The sequence below is a fragment of the Sus scrofa genome, chromosome 13 (genome assembly GCF_054392235.1).
Source record: "Sus scrofa isolate SSC_HxYL_T2T_F1_AM1 chromosome 13, Sscrofa_HxYL_maternal_Yorkshire_Landrace_v2.0, whole genome shotgun sequence".
Taxonomy (NCBI): domain Eukaryota; kingdom Metazoa; phylum Chordata; class Mammalia; order Artiodactyla; family Suidae; genus Sus; species Sus scrofa.
The window spans coordinates 123,235,921-123,256,428 of NC_139395.1; the positions used below are offsets into that span (position 1 = coordinate 123,235,921).

A 20,508-nucleotide genomic window follows, 5' to 3' on the forward strand; every position below is an offset into this window, starting at 1 on the left:
GGCCTGCAAGGGTAGAGCTGCTGAGCAGGAGGGAGATCAGATAGGACTGTGTAAGCCATCGCAAGGACTTGAGTTTTTATTCTGAGAGAAGTGGGGAGCCACCGGCAGGTTTGAAGACTCTACTAGAGAAGGGATGTTCCTGAGTTGGCACAAGGGATAGGATCTCAAGAACGAGTGAGAGCTGGCCGTGGGTGGGAGCACAGATGTCTGGCAACAAGAGGGAAGGCAGCCATAGGCGCTTCCCCTTGCTCCGCACTGTCACCTCTGTGGCACTTCTTACCATCTGTCAAATTATACAGTCACCTCTTTTCCCCTCACTGGATTTTGAGCTCCACAAAGTCAGTGCCATGGGTATTTAACTGCTGATTCCCAAATGTCTAGAACGGTGCCTCACATGTAAAAGCACTAAATACTTTTAAAAGCTTTTGCCCAGATGATGAGCCAGTTGAGAAAAAGAGAAAACATGGTTTAGAATTCTAATCGTATTCCATTCTCCACATCTTGAAACCCACACCCCAGACCAAAGAGCTGTAACCATGCCCAGTCCATTGAAATACCAGCTGATGCTGTTCTGGTTTGTCCTGTTTTCAGATTCAGGCATGGTGGCGTGGAATAATGGTACGGAAGGGATTTGGGAAATTTGAAGACCTGCTAAAGTTGCAAAAGAAGGGAAAGAGTTCTCCAAAAGATAAGAAAGGAAAGAAGGATGTAAAAGGACAACCTGTAAAGAAAAATAACAAATAAATGCTTTATGTGTATGAATTGGAGTAATGAAACCTGATGATTAAGAGGACAAAATCTCCAGGAGTTAGATGCCTCCCACACTAAAATTACTCATAGAGATATGGTTATATATAAAAATAAATATTCTTTTACTGAAATGTTGACAAATAAAAGTTCTATGATGACTGGGAATTGCTTCAGAATAGTATGAGGGACAGAGAAGTGTGGAGGACCCAAATGAAACAAGATTGGCCATAAATTGGTAATTGTAGAAGCATGTGATAGGTACATGGAGTTTCATTGTACTCTCATGTCTACTCTTAAAACGTTTAATTTTGAATTCACAGGAAGTTCCAAAGAAATGTACTGGGAGGTCCTTGCACCCTTCACCCTCCCTCAGTGTTGATATCTTACATAACTATAGCGCAGTATCAAAACCAGAAATGGACATCAGTACCATCCACAGAGCTTATTCAGATTCCATCTGCTATACATTCATGTGTGTGTGTCCAGTCGCAAGTTTGTGTAGCTACCACAATCAAGATAAAGAGTTGTTCCATCACCACCAATCTCCTTTGTGCTATTACCTTTAGTCACACCTACCACCTACCTATCTCTCTCCCAATTCCTAACTGTTCTCCATCTCTCTAATTTTGTATTCTCAAAAATATCATATAAATGCAATCACATAGTGTGTCACCTTGGGAGACTGGCCTTTTTATTCTGCGTGATTCACTTGCAGCCCATCCAAGTGGAACATCTATCAATAGTTCATTCCTTTCTAGTTGCTGAGTCGTATAGCATAGTTTGTTTCACTATGCACTTTCTAATACCCATTGGAAGGTATTGCTCTGTTTCCAGTTTTTTTGGCTAATATGAATAAAGGTGCTATGAACATTTGTTCACGGGTTTTTGCATGAGCATAGGTGTTCATGAAGTTCATGGGAACACCCAGAGAAGTGAAGAATCTTTTCCTAAAACATCCCCATGTACACCACTCAAGAGCTCCTCTTCTGATGACTCTTTCTTTTTTTCTTTCTTTCTTTTTTTTTTTTTTTTTTTTTGGTCTTTTTGCCTTTTCTAGGGCCGCCCCCGAGGCAAATGGAAGTTCCCAGGCTAGGGGTCGAATAGGAGCTGCAGCCACCGGCCTATGCCAGAGCCATAGCAACTTGGGATCTGAGCCACGTCTGTGACCTACACCACAGCTCACAGCAATGCCACATCCTTAACCCACTGAGCAAGGCCAGGGATAGAACCTGCAACCTCATGGTTCCTAGTTGGATTCGTTAACCACTGAGCCATGACAGGATCTCCTGATGACTCTTTCTTTAGGAGACGTATTGATTTCAAATTCTACATATCTTTTAAGCAATGATTGCAATATGAATTATTAGTGTAGCAAGAAAAAAGTAAAATATAATGTGACTAGAGCATATCAGAATAGGAATGTGTTAGCAGACACTTGCCATGCAATGAATTTTATGCTTTAATAAGAGAAAACAAAAAAAAAAAATCCAAAAATCTCTTAGAGCAACATGAAAACTTTAATTATTGAATTAAATAGGGTTTATGCGGCAAATTTCATGCCAAAGAAATGCTCAGAGGTAATATGTTAATTTGTTTATTTTAGTGATAAGATATTTTAATAAGCTATGTTTTTGAAACTGGGTTTTGAATTTTTGACCACACTTAATTAAGAATTATATGTCCATGACTATTATTAGTATGGTTTATATCTGAGATAAAAGACAAGAGAACATAACATAATAAACTACTGAAGGGAATACTTTCTGATAAAAATGTAAGTAGACCACATTAAGATACATATAATAATAAAGATAACAAGAAAATATTCAAGCAGTTAGTGCTTTTCACATTAGAATTTCACACACATTCATAAACACCCTTATATTTAAAACATTTAGCATTTAGGAAAAGAGAGGAGAAAATTCCAGGGGAAAAAAAAGGAGATGCCTCACCAGAATCTAAACATTTTTGTCAAGTCTTCTAAACAGTAAGTGAACTAACTATACCAAAACAAATGAAAATCTATCCAAAAATGTCATCCTTGTTTCATAGGATGGAGAATTCAGACATGCTCTTATTAGTTTATTGTGTACATATATTTACCAAACTCTTGTAACATAAATCCCATTAAACAGCTCAGAAGTTGGTAGTCCTTTGCCTGCACCGGGAGTCATTCATGTTCTTTGCCTCCCCTTTAGGATGGAGTGTAGCTTAGCTAAGCCTCAGGAAGTCATTTTACTGAAACCCACTGTGGTCAAAGTGAATGCTGTTTCTGTGATTTTGGCCAAAGCATTCGAGTTCTTCTTCCTGTGAAGCTGGGAGGACCCACCTCCTCATTCCTATCTCAGTGATCTTGGGAAGTTTGGTCACAGCACATAACAAGTGTCTAAACCATTGTCTGCAATCCCGAAAAGTTGATGGCCGAAGGCTAACATCCAGTTCTGTTAGCTCTTTGAGGAGCCACAGGTTTTGGCAGAGGGTGGCCCATCCTGCATCACAGATGCTGTCATTATAGCTCAGGTCGAGGTTCTGAAGCTTGGCCAGGTGACCTGCCTGGATTACTGATGCTGAAAAACAAAATCACTCTAAATGCTAAAATCTAAGAATATTTTCTAACGTGACTGTGTCCCACTTCCCATAATATAGGACAGTAGCTCCAGGATTAGTAATGACAAGATTGGTTCTTTGTAATAAAATGTTAGCTAGCAGTTTTATTCAAGATATCTGAAAATAGCAACACATTTCCTCTCTGCATCCCATATACAGCTTGAAAAATGGATTTTTTTCTTCCTCTTTCAAAATCCCAACCCAAAGAATATCTTTTTTTGGCAAGTTCCTGCTCTCTGTTCCACTGGATTCCCAGCTTTTATCGCAGACTTTCTCTAATCAAATATGAGCTCACTAGCTTTAACCCAGGACCATTCATTTGTAAATAGTCTTCTCACTGTTTAATTATTCATTGCTTATTCAGTCATTTTTCATTCAACAGTTAGGCAATTGAGCACTTTCCATGGGCAAAATATACTTGGATAATTTCTAATGCACCTCTAATACGAGTCAATTTCCCCTTTGAATATCACATATCACAGGACTAAAATGCTTCTTAATAAATAACAGTTAATGATGCAGCTAAGAAAAGGAGCTGGGAGAGACAGCCAAAGCAGACACAGCCAAAGCAGACAGGATGTGCTTCCCTTTTTAACCAAAAATAGGAAGGGATTACAGAGATGAGATGAGTAGTCTCAAAGTTGGAAGGGAACTTGGCGGTTTCCTCATTCATCCTCCAGATGGATGATTGAGAAGAATCCCTTTCACAACTTTTCTACTGGGGACTAGCAGGATTCTGCAGGAAGCCCCTTTCAGGCTGTCCCCGCAGGGGAGGGAGCCGTGCCTCAGGGTCCCATCTGACTTTACTGCACTGTGAACCTCCACCTGCTGGAAACCTCTGTTCCTTCCATGTGCCAGTCCTGCAGGGTTGGACAAAGGTCAGGTCCCCTCAAATGTCCCCCCCTTTAGGACTAAATGTGCCCAGGTCTTTCACTGCTCATACATCCAGATGCTTGTCCCTATCATTTTCATCATCCCAGTCAGAACTCCAAAGCTGCATTTGGTCCCACCACGTGCATATCTTTCATTCCTGTCTTTTCTGTCTCTCAGTATGTAAACATTACTCACCATATTCTCAAAACTTGGCCTTTTCTCTTTAGAAAGTTTCCTATTACAGGCATTTTAAAACATATAAAAAAAGTAGACAAGAGTGTGAACCCCCCTTTTCCCATTATTCAGCTTGAACACTGTTTTCATTGCAGTCTCATCCAGTCTCTTCCCCCTACTTTTTGTTTGTGTTTCAGCTTTTTATTTTTATTTTTATTTTTATTTTTTTGATTTGTTTGGCTGAGAACCTGGGGCATGTGGAAGTTCCCAAGCCAGGGATCAAACCTGTGCCACAGCAGTGACAATCCTTAACCTGCTAGGCTACCAGGGAATTCCTGTTTTTCAGTATTTTAAAGCAAATCCCAGACACTGCTTCACCTTTCCTATACTGTTTGAATTTTCCATTTATGTGGGTAGTCTATTATATTTATATTCATTATATATTTTTAATCTGGGTAATAGTCTCACAGGCCATGGAAATACTATTTTTTTATAGTTTATTATATGAAAAAAAATTAATGCTGTTATTTGTGAAAGAATAAAACACAAACTACTAGTGATTAACAAATTCTTAAAGTTTCTGTTAGAAATAATAAAAAAAATCAAAGTGGCAATGCTTAAAACCACACATAGTAATACTTGTTATTGACTAAAATCTGAAAGAAGGAAAAAATACCCTTGACAAAATGTTAACGTATAGGAGTTCCTGTCGTGGCTCAGTGGTTAATGAATCCGACTAGGAACCATGAGGTTGCAGGTTCGATCCCTGGCCTTGCTCAGTGGGTTAAGGATGTGGCATTGCTGTGAGCTGTGGTGTAGGTCGTAGATGCAGCTCGGATCCCGCATTGCTATGCCTGTGGCATAGGCCGGTGGCTACAGCTCCGATTCAACCCCTAGCCTGGGAACCTCCATGTGCCACAGGAGCGGCCCTAGAAGAGGCAAAAAGACAAAAAAAAAAAAAAAAAAAAAGTAAAAGTATAAATTTGGCCTGAGGGGGAAAAAAAAACCTGGCAGTAAAAATTTAAAAAAAACTATATAACGGCTGAAACTATCATTAATAAAATTTGATGCAGACCAAAATAAAACAGCTGAAGAAGCAAATTTTAGTGACTTTAAATAAAATAATTTAAATATTTTTAAAGATGTCCAATTCTGGAAAACAAAATACATGAAAGGCTGATTCTTTGAGAAGATTGATAATATTGATAAGCCTCTTGTGATCATTAGAATTCTAAGGTTGCCCCAAGATTTCCAGCCTAATTCCTAGTGCTGTGTATATGAGTTCCCATGATTGCATTCTATTATGTGGCACAGCTGAGTTTAAGAAACACAGATTGGGAGTTTCCGTTGTGGCTCAGCGGGTTAAAACCTGACTAGGATGTAGGTTTGATCTGGGGCCCTTCTCAGTGGGTTAAGGTTCTGGGGTTGCTGAGAGCTGCTGCCTAGGTCACAGATGCAGCTTGGATCCCACATTGCTGTGGCTGTGGTGCAGACCAGCAGCTGCAGCTCTGATTTGACCCCTGGCCTGGGAACCTCCATATGCCACACATGTGGCCCTAAAAAGAAAAAGCAAGAAACCCAGACTCCCCGGGTGGGGTTAATCTACTCACAGGAGCCCTTTAAACACAGAGTTTGTTGCAGCTGGTGGTAGAAGAGGAAAGAGGACGTCAGGGTGATTAGGAGTGTGAGAAGCACTGACACCTGGTTGCTACTTGAAGAAGAGGAGGGGCCAGGTATCAAGAAACGTGAGCAGCCTCTGGTGGCACTGGTGGAGTTAGAGCAGCCCCCAGTTACAGAGCTGGCAGGAAAACAGGAACCTCAGCCCTATAGCTGCAAGAAGCTGAATTCTGCAAACAAGAATGGGTTTGAAAGTGCATTTATCCCCAGGGCTTCTGGTGGGAACTCAGCCCAGCTGACACCTTTATTCAGCCCGGTGATACCGTAAGTGTAGAACCCAGACAAGCTGATTCGGACTTCTGACCTACAGAACCGTAAGCAAATAAAGAGTTATTGTTTGAAGCCATATGTTACTTTGTTACATACCAATAGAAAATGAATATACTTTTAGTCAGACTAGCCAAGGGAAAAAAGATAGAAATACAAACTACCAATATCAAGAATGAGAGAGGGGTGTCACTGCAGACATGAAAAGGATTTAAGGGAAAAACTTTATTTCCACAAATTCAACAACCTAGGTGAGATGAGCCAATGCTTTGGAAGACACAATGTGCCAAAACCCAAGAAGAAAGAGATAACCTGAATAGTCCTATATTTGTTTTTATTTATTTATTTATTTATTTTTTGTCTTTTTGCCTTTTCTAGGGCCGATCTTACGGCATATGGAGGTTCCCAGGCTAGGGGTCTAATCAGAGTTGTAGCCACCGGCCTATGCCAGAGCCACAGCAATGAGGGATCCGAGCTGCGTCTTCAACCTACACCACAGCTCACGGCAACGCCAGGTCCTTAACCCAGTGAGCAAGGGCAGGGATCAAACCCGCAACCTCATGGTTCCTAGTCAGATTCGTTAACCACTGTGCCACGATGGGAACTCCTATATTTGTTTTAAAATTGAATTTGTAATCGAAATCTTCCCACAAAGAAAACTTTAAGCTTAGACCTAGGTTCTATGGTAAATTCTAGGAAACAGTTAAGGAAAAAAGAATGCCAAGTCTACACAATCCTTCCAGGAAATAGAAGAGGCAGGAACACCTGCCAAGTGATTTATAAGGTCATTATTACCCTGATGCCAAAGCCAAAGACATCACAGAAAATCTATTAGACTTTGTTCTCTCATGAACATAGCCACAAACATCCTCTACAAAATATTAGCAAATATATAAAAAGGATAATATGTTACCACCAAGTGGGGTTTATCCTGGGAATGTAAGGCCAATTTAACATTTGAAAATTAATTACTATTAATCACCACATTAACAAACTCAAGGAAAAATAAATGTGTGTTCATTGTAATAGACACAGAAAAGGCATTTAAGAGAATCCCATTTTTAATTCATTTTAAGTCTTGCCAGATTAGGATTCCTTTACCTGATAAACCTGTCATAGATGGGTGGGTTGGGGGAACAGGAGGAGACTCCCACCCCATCCACATCCATCTCCTTTGTTTTTTCTTTTTTCTTTTTAGGGCCATACCTGCAGCATACGAAAGTTCCCAGGCTAGAGGTCGAATCAGAGTTGCTGGTGCACACACAGCCACAGCCACAGCAATGCCAGATTTGAGCCGCATCTGCAACCTGTACCACAGCTCATGGCAAGACCGGATTCTTAACCCACTGAGCAGGGCTAGGGATCGAATCTGAATCCTCATGGATACTAGTCGGGTTCATAACCCACCAAGCCACAACGGTAATTCCCATCCTTTGGTTTTAGAATTGCCCTCATCTGTCTTGGCCAGCTCTCCCGGAAGTTGCCTCTCCACCCCGCTTCCCTGGCCCTGGGCTGGCAGGGCAGGCACATGGGGCTCTGAGTGCCAGGGCCTCTTTGGGTCCAATAGATACAAACCCAGGAGAGCCACGTCCTCCGTCACCAGGGAACAGCTGCTCAACCTCAGCTCTTGAAGGAACGTTGAAACCTTCAGTGTTTCCAGGAGCAGCTTCAGGCTGCCACCAATGCACTTATTCCAAGAAAGGTTGAGTATTTCCAGAGCAGGGAGGTGAATGGATGCTTCAGCTGAAATTGAGAGCAATGAGAATAGTAACAATTTAGGCTTCTTAAGAGGACATAAGCCTGGAATTTAAGGAACCTAGACTAGGGAAACATAACCATCACTGAGGCGGAGAAAGTGGTAGAGACTGTTTCTCCTGTCTAACATTCATGTTATTATGTTGTCTATTTTTATTTGGGAGAAATACTGGAACTTTAGAAAAGTCAAACTTGATGAGGTGGAATTCATTACCAAATGGGATTTCTTTCCTTCGCTTCACATTTAAGAGGGAGAAAAAGATGGACGGTTTTCACACCTAGTCAAGATTTCCAGAGAGTGTCCTGGTTCAGGGACTGCTGAAATTCAGAGACAAAGTCAAACCTCCTGAGAGCTCTGAAACACCAAAATGTAGTTGTGTTTGCTTAAACTGCTGTGCCAGAGACAAAGAAGGGAAATAATGTATTTTTGGAAAGAGTTTTAAAGGAAATTCAAAGATTTTCTGCTTAGTCCCCAGTTTCCTGTAATATTAAAATTAAACATCAAACTTTTGAACAAGCCATAGTCGTTAACTACATTTTAAACCGTTCTGCCTTCTTTCTAAAAAATATTATCTTTAAGGGGTAAATATATATTATTTTTATAATATCTAATGAGAACACTTCTCCTCATATGGTACAAAGCCCCATCAATAAGAAACTGAACTTTTTCTTCTAAAAGTAATGTTGATAAATATATATGCAACTTGCTTCTTTTTTTCAGTTCTTGATTTACTTCTTAATTCAAATTGAGTTAAACAGATCTTTGACTTGTGGGGTTATGTCCCAATAAGTTGAAAATGTCTTAAGTAAAAAATGCATTTATTACACCTAAACTTCCAATCATCACAGCTTTGCCGAATCTACTTAAATGTTCTCAGAACAATTATATTAGCTCACAGTTGGACAAAGTCATTTGACACAAAACCTGTTTTATAATAGAGTGTTGAATATCTCATGTAATTTATTGAATTCTCATGTAATTTATTGAATCCTATGCTGAGAGTGAAAACCAGAATGGTTGTCTGGCTACAGAATGGTTGTTAAGTTTACCGCTACGAAGGCCTGAGAGAACATCATACCACGTGTATATCACTAGCCTGGGAGAAGATCAAAACTCAAATATGGGTTTCTACCAAATGTATATTACTCTATACCATCAAAAACTCTCAAGCCAAACAAACCATCATTAATCAGGGACTGTCTGTAGATTTGTCAGCTGATGTAATTTAATATCTACTTGATTTATTGATTGTGAGGCTGTAATTGAAAAGGATTGCATATTCTGATGGCAGAAGACAAAATCAAAAACAGTCTTCTTTCAAAATATTCAGCAGTTTTCATTTAGGAGGTATATTTATGAAATATCATGTTGTTGCCAAATTTATTTCTTGTGGAATTTTCCTAACTGAACATTAGCCAGAGCAGGGGAATGTGTGTGTGTGTGTGTGTGTGTGTGTGCGCGCGCGCGCGCGCATGAATGCGCATTTACCTAACCATTTTTGGGATTCCAGACTCCTTTGAGAAGTTTGTATGAGTTTATCTGTTTATTTATCTATCTACCTACCTACTTGCCTATCTTTTCTTATAATTAATATGTAGAAATACCTAAAATGTGCTTTGAATATGCAGTAAAGAATAAACACAATCCCTGTCCTCAAGGAGGTTACAATCTGGGAGAAATATGGACATAAAAAAACCACACAGGAGTTCCTGCTGTGGTTCTGTGGGTTAATGATCTGGGGTTGTCTCTGTGTTGGTGCAGGTTCAATCCCCAGTCCAGCACAGTGGGTTAAGAAGTCAGTGTTGCAGCTGTGGCCATAGTTTGAAACTGCAGCATGGATTTGATCCCTGGCCCGGGAACTTCCGTATGCCAGGGGTATGCCAAAAAAAGAAGAAGAAAAGGAAAAATAAATACATAATTATAAATTCTGCTAAAGGCTGTAAAGAAGATACAAATACTTCTAATTTAAATAGTGAGGGGTTGTCTTAAAAGGGGACATTCACACTGAGACCTGCAGAGACTTTCAGTCAGAGCTACCCAAGAAAGTCTTGGGGGGTAGGGAAATCTAGAGAACTGGAAGGTCAAAGGCAGGAGAGAGCTTGGGGATAGGAAGGAATAGAAGGGGCTGAGGCTGGGATTAGGGAGAAAGGGAGAGAGCAAATGAGGGTACGGGGGCCTGTTAGACCCCATGAAGGAATCTGAATTTTACCAGAGGTGCTTCAAGCAGCCACTGGCTTTTTAAAAACTGGATAGTGATAAAATTTGTTTTTTAAATAAAATTTATAGACTCCCCGTAACATTAACAACTAACATTTACTGAGCATTTACTACGAGCCAGGTACCTTTCCAAAATCTTTACATGTATTAACGCATTTGATTCTTTTTTTTTTTTTTTTTTTTTTTTGTCTTTTTGCCATTTCTTGGGCCGCTCCCGCAGCTTATGGAGGTTCCCAGGCTAGGGGTCTCATCGGAGCTGTAGCTGCCACAGCAATGTGGGATCCGAACCGTGTCTGCAACCACAGCTCATGGCAACGCCGGATCCTTAACCCACTGAGCAAGGCCAGGGATCGAACCCGCAACCTCATGGTTCCTAATTGGATTCGTTAACCACTGAGCCACAACGGGAACTCCTAACCCATTTGATTCTTAAAACCCAATGAGGAGTTCCCGTCGTGGCGCAGTGGTTAACGAATCCGACTAGGAACCATGAGGTTGCGGGTTCGGTCCCTGCCCTTGCTCAGTGGGTTAATGATCCGGCGTTGCCGTGAGCTGTGGTGTAGGTTGCAGACGCGGCTCGGATCCCGCGTTGCTGTGGCTCTGGCATAGGCCGGTGGCTACAGCTCCAATTCAACCCCTAGCCTGGGAACCTCCATATGCCGCGGGAGCGGCCCAAGAAATAGTAACAATAACAACAACAAAAAAGACAAAAGACCAAAAAAAAAAAAAAAAAAAAAAACCAATGAGAGACCAACATCAAATGCTATCACTTACATGTGGAATCTGAAAAGAAGGACACAATAAACTTCTTTGCAGAACAGATACTGATTCACAGACTTTGAAAAACTTATGGTTTCCAAAGGAGAGAGGTTGGGGGGTGAGGGGATGCGCAAAGGGGTGTGGGATGGAAATACTATAAAACTGGATTGTGATGATCATTGTTCAACTATAAATGTAATAAATTCATTGAGTAATAAAAATAAATAATTAATTTTTAAAAGATAAACCTAAAAAAAAGAAAAAGGAAAAAACCCATGAGACATGATATTATTCCATTTTACAGACAAGGAAATTAAAGCACAGAGATATTAATATTAGGTACCTCAGGTCACAAGAGCCAGAGCCAGGATTTGCTTTCAGATGTCTGATTCCAGGTGCTCTGGAGCCAGAAAACACACCATACATTCCCCACCAACAAAATAACTGGAATCAGTTTTAGGAAGTTCACAGCCCCTGCACCCAAACATAACTATAGACTGACTCTCTTAAGGGAGGTGCCAGGTACCCCAGATTGAGACCTCCAGGTCTTAAAGGTACACTTCCTGCTAGTTTCCCCCATCCAGACATGTAGCCAATGAGATGAGCAGTGCTGGGGAAGGGCTAGGAGCAGTACATAGCAAGGACCAAGTCCATGTGGGTTGAACAGAACACTTGGGCTGAAAAGGAAGACAAGAGAACCCTAAATACAGAGTTCTTAGAATTTGGGGTAAATTATGTGTGCTTATTTTTATTAACAGATATCAATAAATAGCTACTTGTAATTTTTATTAATAACAGTCCTGTCTGGTTCATAGTACAACCACAGTACAATTCTTTTTTTTTTTTTTTTTTTTTTGGCTACGCCCACAGCATGAGGAAGTTCCTGGACCAGGGACCAAACCTGTGCTACAACAGCAACCCAAGCCACAATTCATTTTTAAGGGAGTGTCAGGAGACATAACCCTTGGGAGAACATGAGAGAGAAGAACTGTTTTCCTCATTATCCATGAAGCACCAGAATCTGACCACTCTGGTCTTGTGCTTGTATGCAACAGAGAGTTGTTGGCCCTTGGCTGATATTTGGAAACTTGGAATTTGGAAGTGTTGCCACCATTCCTTAACTGACAAGGGGGATTTACTGTGCCTACAGTGTTTGTGTACCAATAATATGATTTATGCTGAACACTAGCTTTCCCTTTGTGAGTCTAGAATTTTGGTATCTGCTTAGGAGAGGGTGGTCCTAAGTCTCCACTAAAAACCCTGGACTTAAATATTCAGGCGAGTCTTCCTGGTAAACAATTCAGATGCATCATCACAGGGTGCTGCAGGAATGAAGCACATCCTATGAGACCCTACTGGAAGAGGATTTTTGGAAGCCTGTGCTTGGCTTCCTCTGGCCTTTGCCCCTTGCCCCTTTCCTTTTGCTGATTTTGTTTTGTGTCCTTTGGCTTTTTTTTTTTTTTTTTTTTTTTTTGAGGGCCGTACCCATGGTATATGGAGGTTCTCAGGCAGGGGTCAAATCAGAGCTATAAGGCTGGTCTACACCACAGCCACAGCAACACAGGATCCGAGCCTCATCTGCAACCTACACCACACCTCACAGCAATGCTGGATCCTTAATCCACTGAGCAAGGCCAGGGATTGAACTGGCAACCTCATGGTTACTAGTTGGATTTGTTTCCACTGAGCCACAACGGGAACTCTTGTTTTGTGTTCTTTTGTGTACGTGAGTCTTTCTAGTGAACTTAGAGGGGGCTTAGGACTCCCAGCACCATATGCTCAAACTGTTGGAGGCCTGGGTGGGATATTTAAGAAAACTGGGCAAAGTCACCTTCCTCAAAATATCTCCCTCTACTTCCTACAATGCTCTTGCCCCAGAACAGGTAGAAACGTCAGACTTAGTAAACCCTTGAGGTAGACTGGGCTGTATCCATGACCTTTAGGTACACCCAGAGTCCTGAAGAGGACAGCAAATCCTATTGGGAAGTCTGCTAGGCAGTCAGCTAGACTCACAGTAATTGCCTCCCTTTTTCCCTGAGACTCATAGCAATCCCGAATTATATTGACCTCAATGAAATTATAAGTTACTATGGATGTGGACCTCCAAGGTTGGTTATATAGTCATCCCTTGGTATCTGTGGGGGAATTGGGTTTGAGATGCCAAAATCTGCAGATGCTCAAGTTCCTTATATAAAATGGCATAGTATTTGCATATAATATACATCCTCCTATATATTTTAAATCATCTCTAGATTACTTATAATATTAATACAGTTTAAATGCTATATAAATAGCTGCCTCTATGAGATAAATTCAAATCTTGCTTTTTTGGAAATTTCTGGAATTTAAAAAAGTTTTTGCATATTTTCAGTCTGTGGTTGGTTGAATCCATGGATTTGGCCATGGATATGAAGGGCCAACTGTATACACCTTGAATTTTAAACGTTCAACTTACAAATACCAGAGTCATTCATGTGGCCCTTCAGAAGGTCACTTTTAAGAAAGCATATTTCCTGAAAAGAAGACAAATTGATACTTCACAACTTGGCCCATGGCTGAGTCTTAGAGTGGAATTCATTTAGAGGGAAAGAGAGGGATCCCCTCTCAGGTGTAATTGTACCTGCCTGCAGGGACCTGGGGAAGGCTCTTACCCAGCGCAGTGAAAGTCTCACTTTCCAAGGCACAGTTGTTGATCAGTAATGACCTCAGTGCTGGTAAGAATCGGAGCCTGCCGAGTAGGTTTTCAGAAGAGCTGCCCATCTTTTTGTTGGCAGATAAATTCAATTCTTGAAGGTTCGAGAGTATAGGGATAACCTGGGCTGTTCAAATATCAACAGGGACATGTTTTAGGCAGCATCTCAGAGTCTGCTGGGTGTTGGGTTCCCAGTCTTCTTGATTGCCAAGCACAGCTCTCTGCAGTGTGACCCCTGCCATCCTTTACCCACCATTCACACCACACACACCAGCCACTCTTTCTCAAGTGCGGCTTGGGCTAAGAGTAAAGAGCAAAAGCTTTGGAGGCAGAGAACTAGGTTCTAACCCTGGATTTGTTACTAAAGAATGGTGTGATTTTGGACAAGCTCATTTCCCTGAAGCTCAGTTTTCTCAGTAATAACAATACTATTTCACAGGGATAATGGGAAGATAAAACGACGTGATATATGTAAAGTGCCTGGAACAGTGCCTGGCGTACATTAAATCTTAATTAATGTTTGATATTATTCTTTTCTCAGAACATAAGTCAGAAGTACTAGAAAGACAGTGAAACCAAGCAATGGGAACACATGTCCATTGGTAACAGCTCTGGAGTGGGGTCCCGATGGCCCCTGCTGTGCCAGGAGTCATCCTGCTTCACTATCTTTCTGCTGCTTTTCCTGTTTCCAGGCCTTTGTCTTAGTTCTTTGTGGTGTGGGAAATGCCATGTCCTGGGATCTCTCGGGGGCTGGCTAACCTCAGAGCCTTGCAAGGCCACTGAAGCCACAGTAACCCCTTGGTCACGGTCACACCACCCTATGGTATTTTCCGCCCAGCACCCCCATTACAGGATTTGTGCATGTGTTTGTTTTCTGCCCTTCCTCCCTGAAGGTGAGCTCTGTGTGTAGGAGCTGTGTTATGCCCAAAGTGTGCACCAGAGCCTGGAAATCAGAAAGCATCCGTGGAAGGAGGAAAGGACCAGAAGAAAGGGAGGGGGAGGGAAGACAAGGAGGGCAGGCACTTGTAATCCCAACAGATTCCTCTTCTAACCCAGAGCCTTGTTTTTCACCCTATATTTGGTTTATTCCTGTCCCACCAGATGGAAGCTCCTGACTGTGAATTTCCCTTGGCCCATAGCACTGTGCCTCAAACAACTGGACAACTAATCAAAAGTTGTTGACTAGGAGTTCCCATCGGGGCTCAGTGGGTTAAGAATCTGACCAGTATCCTTTTTTTTTTGGCTTTTCAGGGCCGCACCTGTAGCATATGGAGGTCCCAGGCCAGGGGTCTAATTGGAGCTGTAGCCGCTGGCCTACACCACAGCCACAGCAACACAGGGTTCCGAGTCACATCTGCGAACTACACCACAGCTCACAACAATGCCAGATCCTCAACCCACTGAGCGAGGCCCGAGATCGAACCCACAACCTCATGGTTCCTAGTCAGATTCGTTTCCTCTGCACCACTGCGGGAACTCCAGACTAGTATCCTTTAGGATACAAGTTCGTTCCCTGGCCGCCCTCAATGGGTTAAGGATCCGGCGCTGCCATGAGCTGTGGCGTAGATGTGGCTCAGATCTGGCATTACTGTGGATATGGTACAGGCTGGCAGCTGCAACTCCAATTCAACCACCAGTCCGGGAACTTCCATATGCTGCAGATGCGGCCCTAAAAAGAAAAAAAAGTTGTTGGTTGGATGACCTGTAATTCTATTTCTTTGGAGCTATTGAGGCTGATCAGATAAAAGAAAGTTCAACCATTTAACAACATCAGGTATGAACAAGATGTATTTTCATTTCCATCTTTTCAAAATTAAGCAGGAGATCAACGCACTTCACTATAGCTATTAAAGAACCACTACCTTTCCGGGGCCATTTTGGTGGCTGCAAATCTAGATAAGAAGCTAATCCCTCTGTTGTACCAGTGGTGACAGTTCAGTCTAGCACTTTAAACTTCCTCTGAGTAACAAGACAAGGTGTGGTGTTTGTGTTATTTAGTTGTAGCAAGGGAAATTCATCATTTGGAATCTGGTCAGCTGATAAGACAGGAAGGTCTCCTGAGGGATGACACTCATAAATAAAAGGGACAGTGATACCTCATCATCGCCACCTGGAGCTCCAAAAGGGATCATTTTGCTACTTTAAAATCTTCAGGAAATCCTTGAACTTTTCTCATTTTCCCAAATTGAGGGATAAGAGTCTAAGAAATAATTTTGCAGGCCTAAAAGATTGTTTTTAGACTTAAAGACCTATTTTACTGTTTTCCTCCCCAAATTGTTCAAAAACAACTTAAAAAAATCTTTTTTTCTTGTTTTGTGTTGATTGATTCATCCAATCAATCACATTTACTGGATACCAACTATGTGCTAGACCCTGTGCTTGAGCAATGGAGAGATGCTTGGGGAAACCACACCCCCACCCAGGAGGAGCCCGCGATCTGGAGAGAGAGCAGAGCATGGCTGGTGTATGTGAGGAACCACAGTTGGTGTGGCTAGAGTTGCCAATGAGGCAGGGAGGAAAAGAAAATGCCTTCAGAGTGACAGAGGAGCGAGAAAACCATTTGAACTCTTGCCATAACCTGACAGGTGACAGTGGCCTGGACCAGGGTAGTAGAAGTCTGGACAGTGAGCCATGGTCAGAGTGTGGATGTATTTTGAAGGTTTACTGTGGCTGCAGTTGGAATAAAACCCTCAAGGCAATGCTTACTGTTTCTTAGGGGGAACTTCAACTGTACATCACAAGACTATGTCTGTGGTAGGAAAGTAAGCCTAGTGATCTAAAGTTGTAATGTACACCCCTTACACACAACCCCCTTGTTTTCTGGAACCTCTTTTGTATCTAAGTGGCACAACCACTCACTGGTCAGAAAGTCTCGACACCCATCATTCCAGCTTTCTCTCCTTATCCCTGTTGGTAATATACTTTGTGACATTTAACGGGTCATTTCTAAACAGCTACTAACAGAGTCATTTCTAAACAGCCACATAAATTTAGTTTTTGTCTCCTTCAAGTGCCACATCTATCCTTTACAGATGTGTACAGGAGGAGTTTAAATTCGTGAACATTAACTAAGCACTTAATATTTGCCAGATACTATATTGGGACATTCACAGAACTTTTATGATGTGATCCTCCCAGTAACTTCAGAAACACATGTCAAATTTGCGGGTTTCCAAACACATGCCGAAGTTCCAAACATCCTTCTGGGACTCTGCAGCACCTACTCACTCAGTGATACCACGTCATGGGCCGTCAGTGAGCACTGGTGAAGATCCAGCACCTCCAGGTGCTCCAGCGTGGCCAGCCCTGGGGCATCCTCAAACCCTCCACCCAGCTCCTTGTTGCAGGAAAGATCTAGTGTCCTCAGCTCACACAAGTGTCTAAAAGCAGCATCTACAAAGAAGGTCAGAAGCCCATTCAGACATATTACAAGGTGGTCCCAGGAGAGGGGAAGGTGTGGAAAAGGGAGACAGAAAATATGTACACCACGTTGACAAAATCCCAGATGGAGGGATAACTGTCCACTTGTTACCATCTTCAAATACACACTCATGTGATCTGCCTTTGATTGCTAATGGTTTTGATCAAAAACCTCAGGCTAATGGTTCTTACCCTACCATGCTTGAGCATGGGTGCTTTCACAGTACTCTAGACTTACTCAGACTGCCAGGAAGAAGGATATTCAGGCTATAGAAGTTGAAGGGATAAAAACCATTTCATTTCATATTCCTCCTTAATGTGGAGATTTTGTATATCAGAGTAAAATTTAATTCGCCCTTTCAATTCGGAATGAGAGATGCCACTGAAGCTGTTCTTTTCACCAGGACCAATTCCTTCCTTCTACTGAGCATTAAATAATACTGATGTTTCCAAAAGTAAGAGACAAATGGAGAGTTTCCAGTAGCACAGAAACTTTTATTTTGCCTAGTATCTCTCTCAAACCTAAAATATCCTGGCCTTTTCAGAGATGGCGATTTTAAAATGTTATTCTTTTAATCATGAAAGTATATGTTCACTGTAAAAGATTTAGAAAATAAATAAATCATGAAGATTTAAATCACCCATAATCTTATTCCCCAATGTAACTGCTGTTTATATTGTATTGCATTTCCTATCAGCATAAGAAATTACGTATAAAATAAAATTATACAAAAACGTCAACCATTGCTAACTCACCCAGTAGTCTGACGCTCTTCTGTGATAATCCACATGAGTGTAACTTCAAGACTTTCAGATCTGAGGTACGTTTTAGTCCCTGAGCAATACTGTTGAGACTGCCAGCAATGTTTCTATTCATAGAAAGATCAAGTACTTCAAGGTTTGGCAGCATAGGCAGCGACTGACCTGGAAAGGAGGAATCCGAAGAAGAACAACTCAGTAGAGATACAGGGTGTGAACGTTGGGGCAGGCAGGAAGGAAAGTACAGCTTTATGAGATGTGTGATATAGTGAGCCACCCTTTCAATTTGAAGTGAGGGAGAACACAACCGATGTTAACTCCCAACTATCCAATCATGGGCATCTTCACATTTTTTTCCCTAGAAAGTCCACTTACCCACGAACGCCCCATCTTCGGGTGTGAGGGCACAGTCCACAAGCTCAAGCGTTTGTATCTTGCTCCCTTCTTGGAACATCTGGAGGATCAGAGGCAAATTTCCTCCCACTTTACTGTTCCAGGATAAATTCAACTCTTCAAGTTCAGGCAGCGCTTTAAGTGCTTCTCCTATTACAAAATGGCCCAAAGATCAGGTTGTTCTCCAGTCTGCCAAGTGGGGAATTCATTTCAAAAAAATTCAGCCACTATTTACAGAGTACTGAAGGCGGGCCAGGTACTGGCTAGATGCTAAGCAGCAGAGAAGAGAAAAGAATCCAGTTCCTGCCCACTCCCAGCAGGAGAGCTTCTATATGTACAGAAACAGCAAGTCTAGCCCCTTTTGAATTCTGAAGCCATACTCATAAGCAAAAGTTGTGAACAAATCCACCTGTCAGTAGATTTATCAGATTTATCAAATTGCTTTGTGGTAGTAAATATTTCTACAAGGCCATCTACTTTCTCTTATCCACCTTCTCTAGGAGTCAGCATTGCTTCTTGGCCAGAGGTCAAAGTGTAAAATACTTGGAAAATACATAAAACGTGAAGATTTAAATCACCCATAATCTTATTCATCAACATAGGCACTCTATATTTTGGCCAGAGGAAGCTTGGTCAGAGGTAGAAGCAAAGCAGGGCACTGGCCTCCACAGAGGAAGAACTCACTTTGACATCAAGAATATCACTTACAACTGAAACCAGCCACTGCAGGGAGGAACTGGCAAGAGAACATCAGGCACTAGCAGCTCCTAACAGTGACCCAGGCTTGAGGGTGGAGCTTGACATTTCTGACAGTGTTTGATACAGGAAAGCCCCTGAGGACTACAGGGGAATTGATGGGTAGAATGATTTTCATTGCCTTAGAGTAGAACAGAGTGGGAACCATACACATGGAAAATGTGCTTTCTCAATGTGGGGAGTCAATTGTAACACCAGTTAAGAATGTTGCCAGGTGGAGTTCCTGTCATGGCTCGGTGGTTAATGAACTCGACTAGCATCCATGAGGACACAGGTTCGATCCCTGGCCTCCCTCAGAGGGTTAAGGATCTAGCGTTGCCATGAACCGTGGTGTAGGTCACAGACATGGCTAGGATCTGGTGTTGCTGTGGCTGTGGTATAGGCCAGCAGCTGTAGCTCCGATTCGACCCCTAGCCTGGGAACTTCCATATGCTGCAGGTGCAGCCATAAAAAGAAAAGAAAAAAGAGGGAGTTCCCATCATGGCTCAGCAAAAAAAAATCTGGCTAGGATTCATGAGGACACAGGTTCAATCCCTGGCATTGCTCAGTGGGTTAATGTCCTGGCACTGCTGTGAGCTGAGGTGTAAGTCGCAGGTGCGGCTTGGATCTGGTGTTGCTATGGCTTTGGTGTAGGCCAGTGGCTACAGCTGCAATTCGATCCCTAGCCTGGGAACTTCCATATGCTGCAGGTGCGGCCCTAAAAAGACAATAAATAAATAAAATTTAAAAAGAAAAGGAAAAAGAAAGAAATTATTAAATCCTCACAATAATTTTTGAGGTAGATATCATTCTTATTTCAGAACTAATAATACTGAGGCTCAGAAAGGTTAAGAATTTTGTCCATGGTCACAAAGACAGAAGTAGGATTAGGATTTGAACTAGGATCTGGCCAGCTCTGAGATGTATAATGTTTTTCCTCAGTTATAGGAAAGGTGAGTTGCAGGACATCAGCTGGCCCCCATCTTCTAGGGAGGGATTAGAGAGAAGACTTTGGTATAAACTGTGTTGTTTTTATGGAAATCTTTGCAGGGATGTAAATGATCAAAATCATAAACTTCAGACAAAAAGAAGGCTTAAAAAGTATTAATGACATCTGAAATCAGCAAGCATGCTAATAAAGCAGTTGGGTTATCAGCATGACAAATTTTATCCTGTGTTCTATGTTGTTAAATGTTCAGTATATAAACCAACTGAATTGAGGTTCTAGTTCTATTTAAATCATTATTTTAATGGAAAAAATCTTGATTTTTTTTTTTCTTTCTTTCTTTCTTTTTTTTTTTTTGGCTTTTAGGGCCATACCTATACTATATGGAAGTTCCCAGGATCGGGGTCAGATTGGCGATACAGCTACCGGCCTACACCACAGCCAGAGCAACTTGGGATCTGAACCATGTCTGTGACCTACACC

The 20,508-nt window shown here is 41.7% G+C and overlaps 2 protein-coding genes across 7 annotated transcripts in view; one reads left to right on the top strand and one right to left on the bottom strand.

Annotated features, from left to right (window-relative positions):
• Positions 1 to 762, top strand: part of LRRIQ4 (leucine rich repeats and IQ motif containing 4) — a 32,678-nt gene extending 31,916 nt beyond the window's left edge. For all 3 annotated transcript variants that reach the window (XM_084990244.1, XM_084990246.1, XM_084990245.1), the window contains one exon: positions 592 to 762. In XM_084990244.1, coding sequence (XP_084846370.1) covers positions 592 to 744 — 153 coding nt within the window. In that variant the 3' untranslated portion in view covers positions 745 to 762. The remainder of the gene's footprint in view (positions 1 to 591) is intronic.
• Positions 763 to 2,248: 1,486 nt separating this feature from the next.
• Positions 2,249 to 20,508, bottom strand: part of LRRC31 (leucine rich repeat containing 31) — a 29,001-nt gene continuing 10,741 nt past the window's right edge. For all 4 annotated transcript variants that reach the window (XM_084990248.1, XM_084990247.1, XM_021069769.2 and 1 more), the window contains 6 exons: positions 18,327 to 18,494; positions 17,949 to 18,116; positions 17,001 to 17,165; positions 13,732 to 13,899; positions 7,924 to 8,091; positions 2,249 to 3,317 (listed from right to left, as the gene is read on the bottom strand). In XM_084990248.1, the coding sequence (XP_084846374.1) occupies positions 2,986 to 3,317; positions 7,924 to 8,091; positions 13,732 to 13,899; positions 17,001 to 17,165; positions 17,949 to 18,116; positions 18,327 to 18,494 (1,169 nt within the window). In that variant the 3' untranslated portion in view covers positions 2,249 to 2,985. The remainder of the gene's footprint in view (positions 3,318 to 7,923; positions 8,092 to 13,731; positions 13,900 to 17,000; positions 17,166 to 17,948; positions 18,117 to 18,326; positions 18,495 to 20,508) is intronic.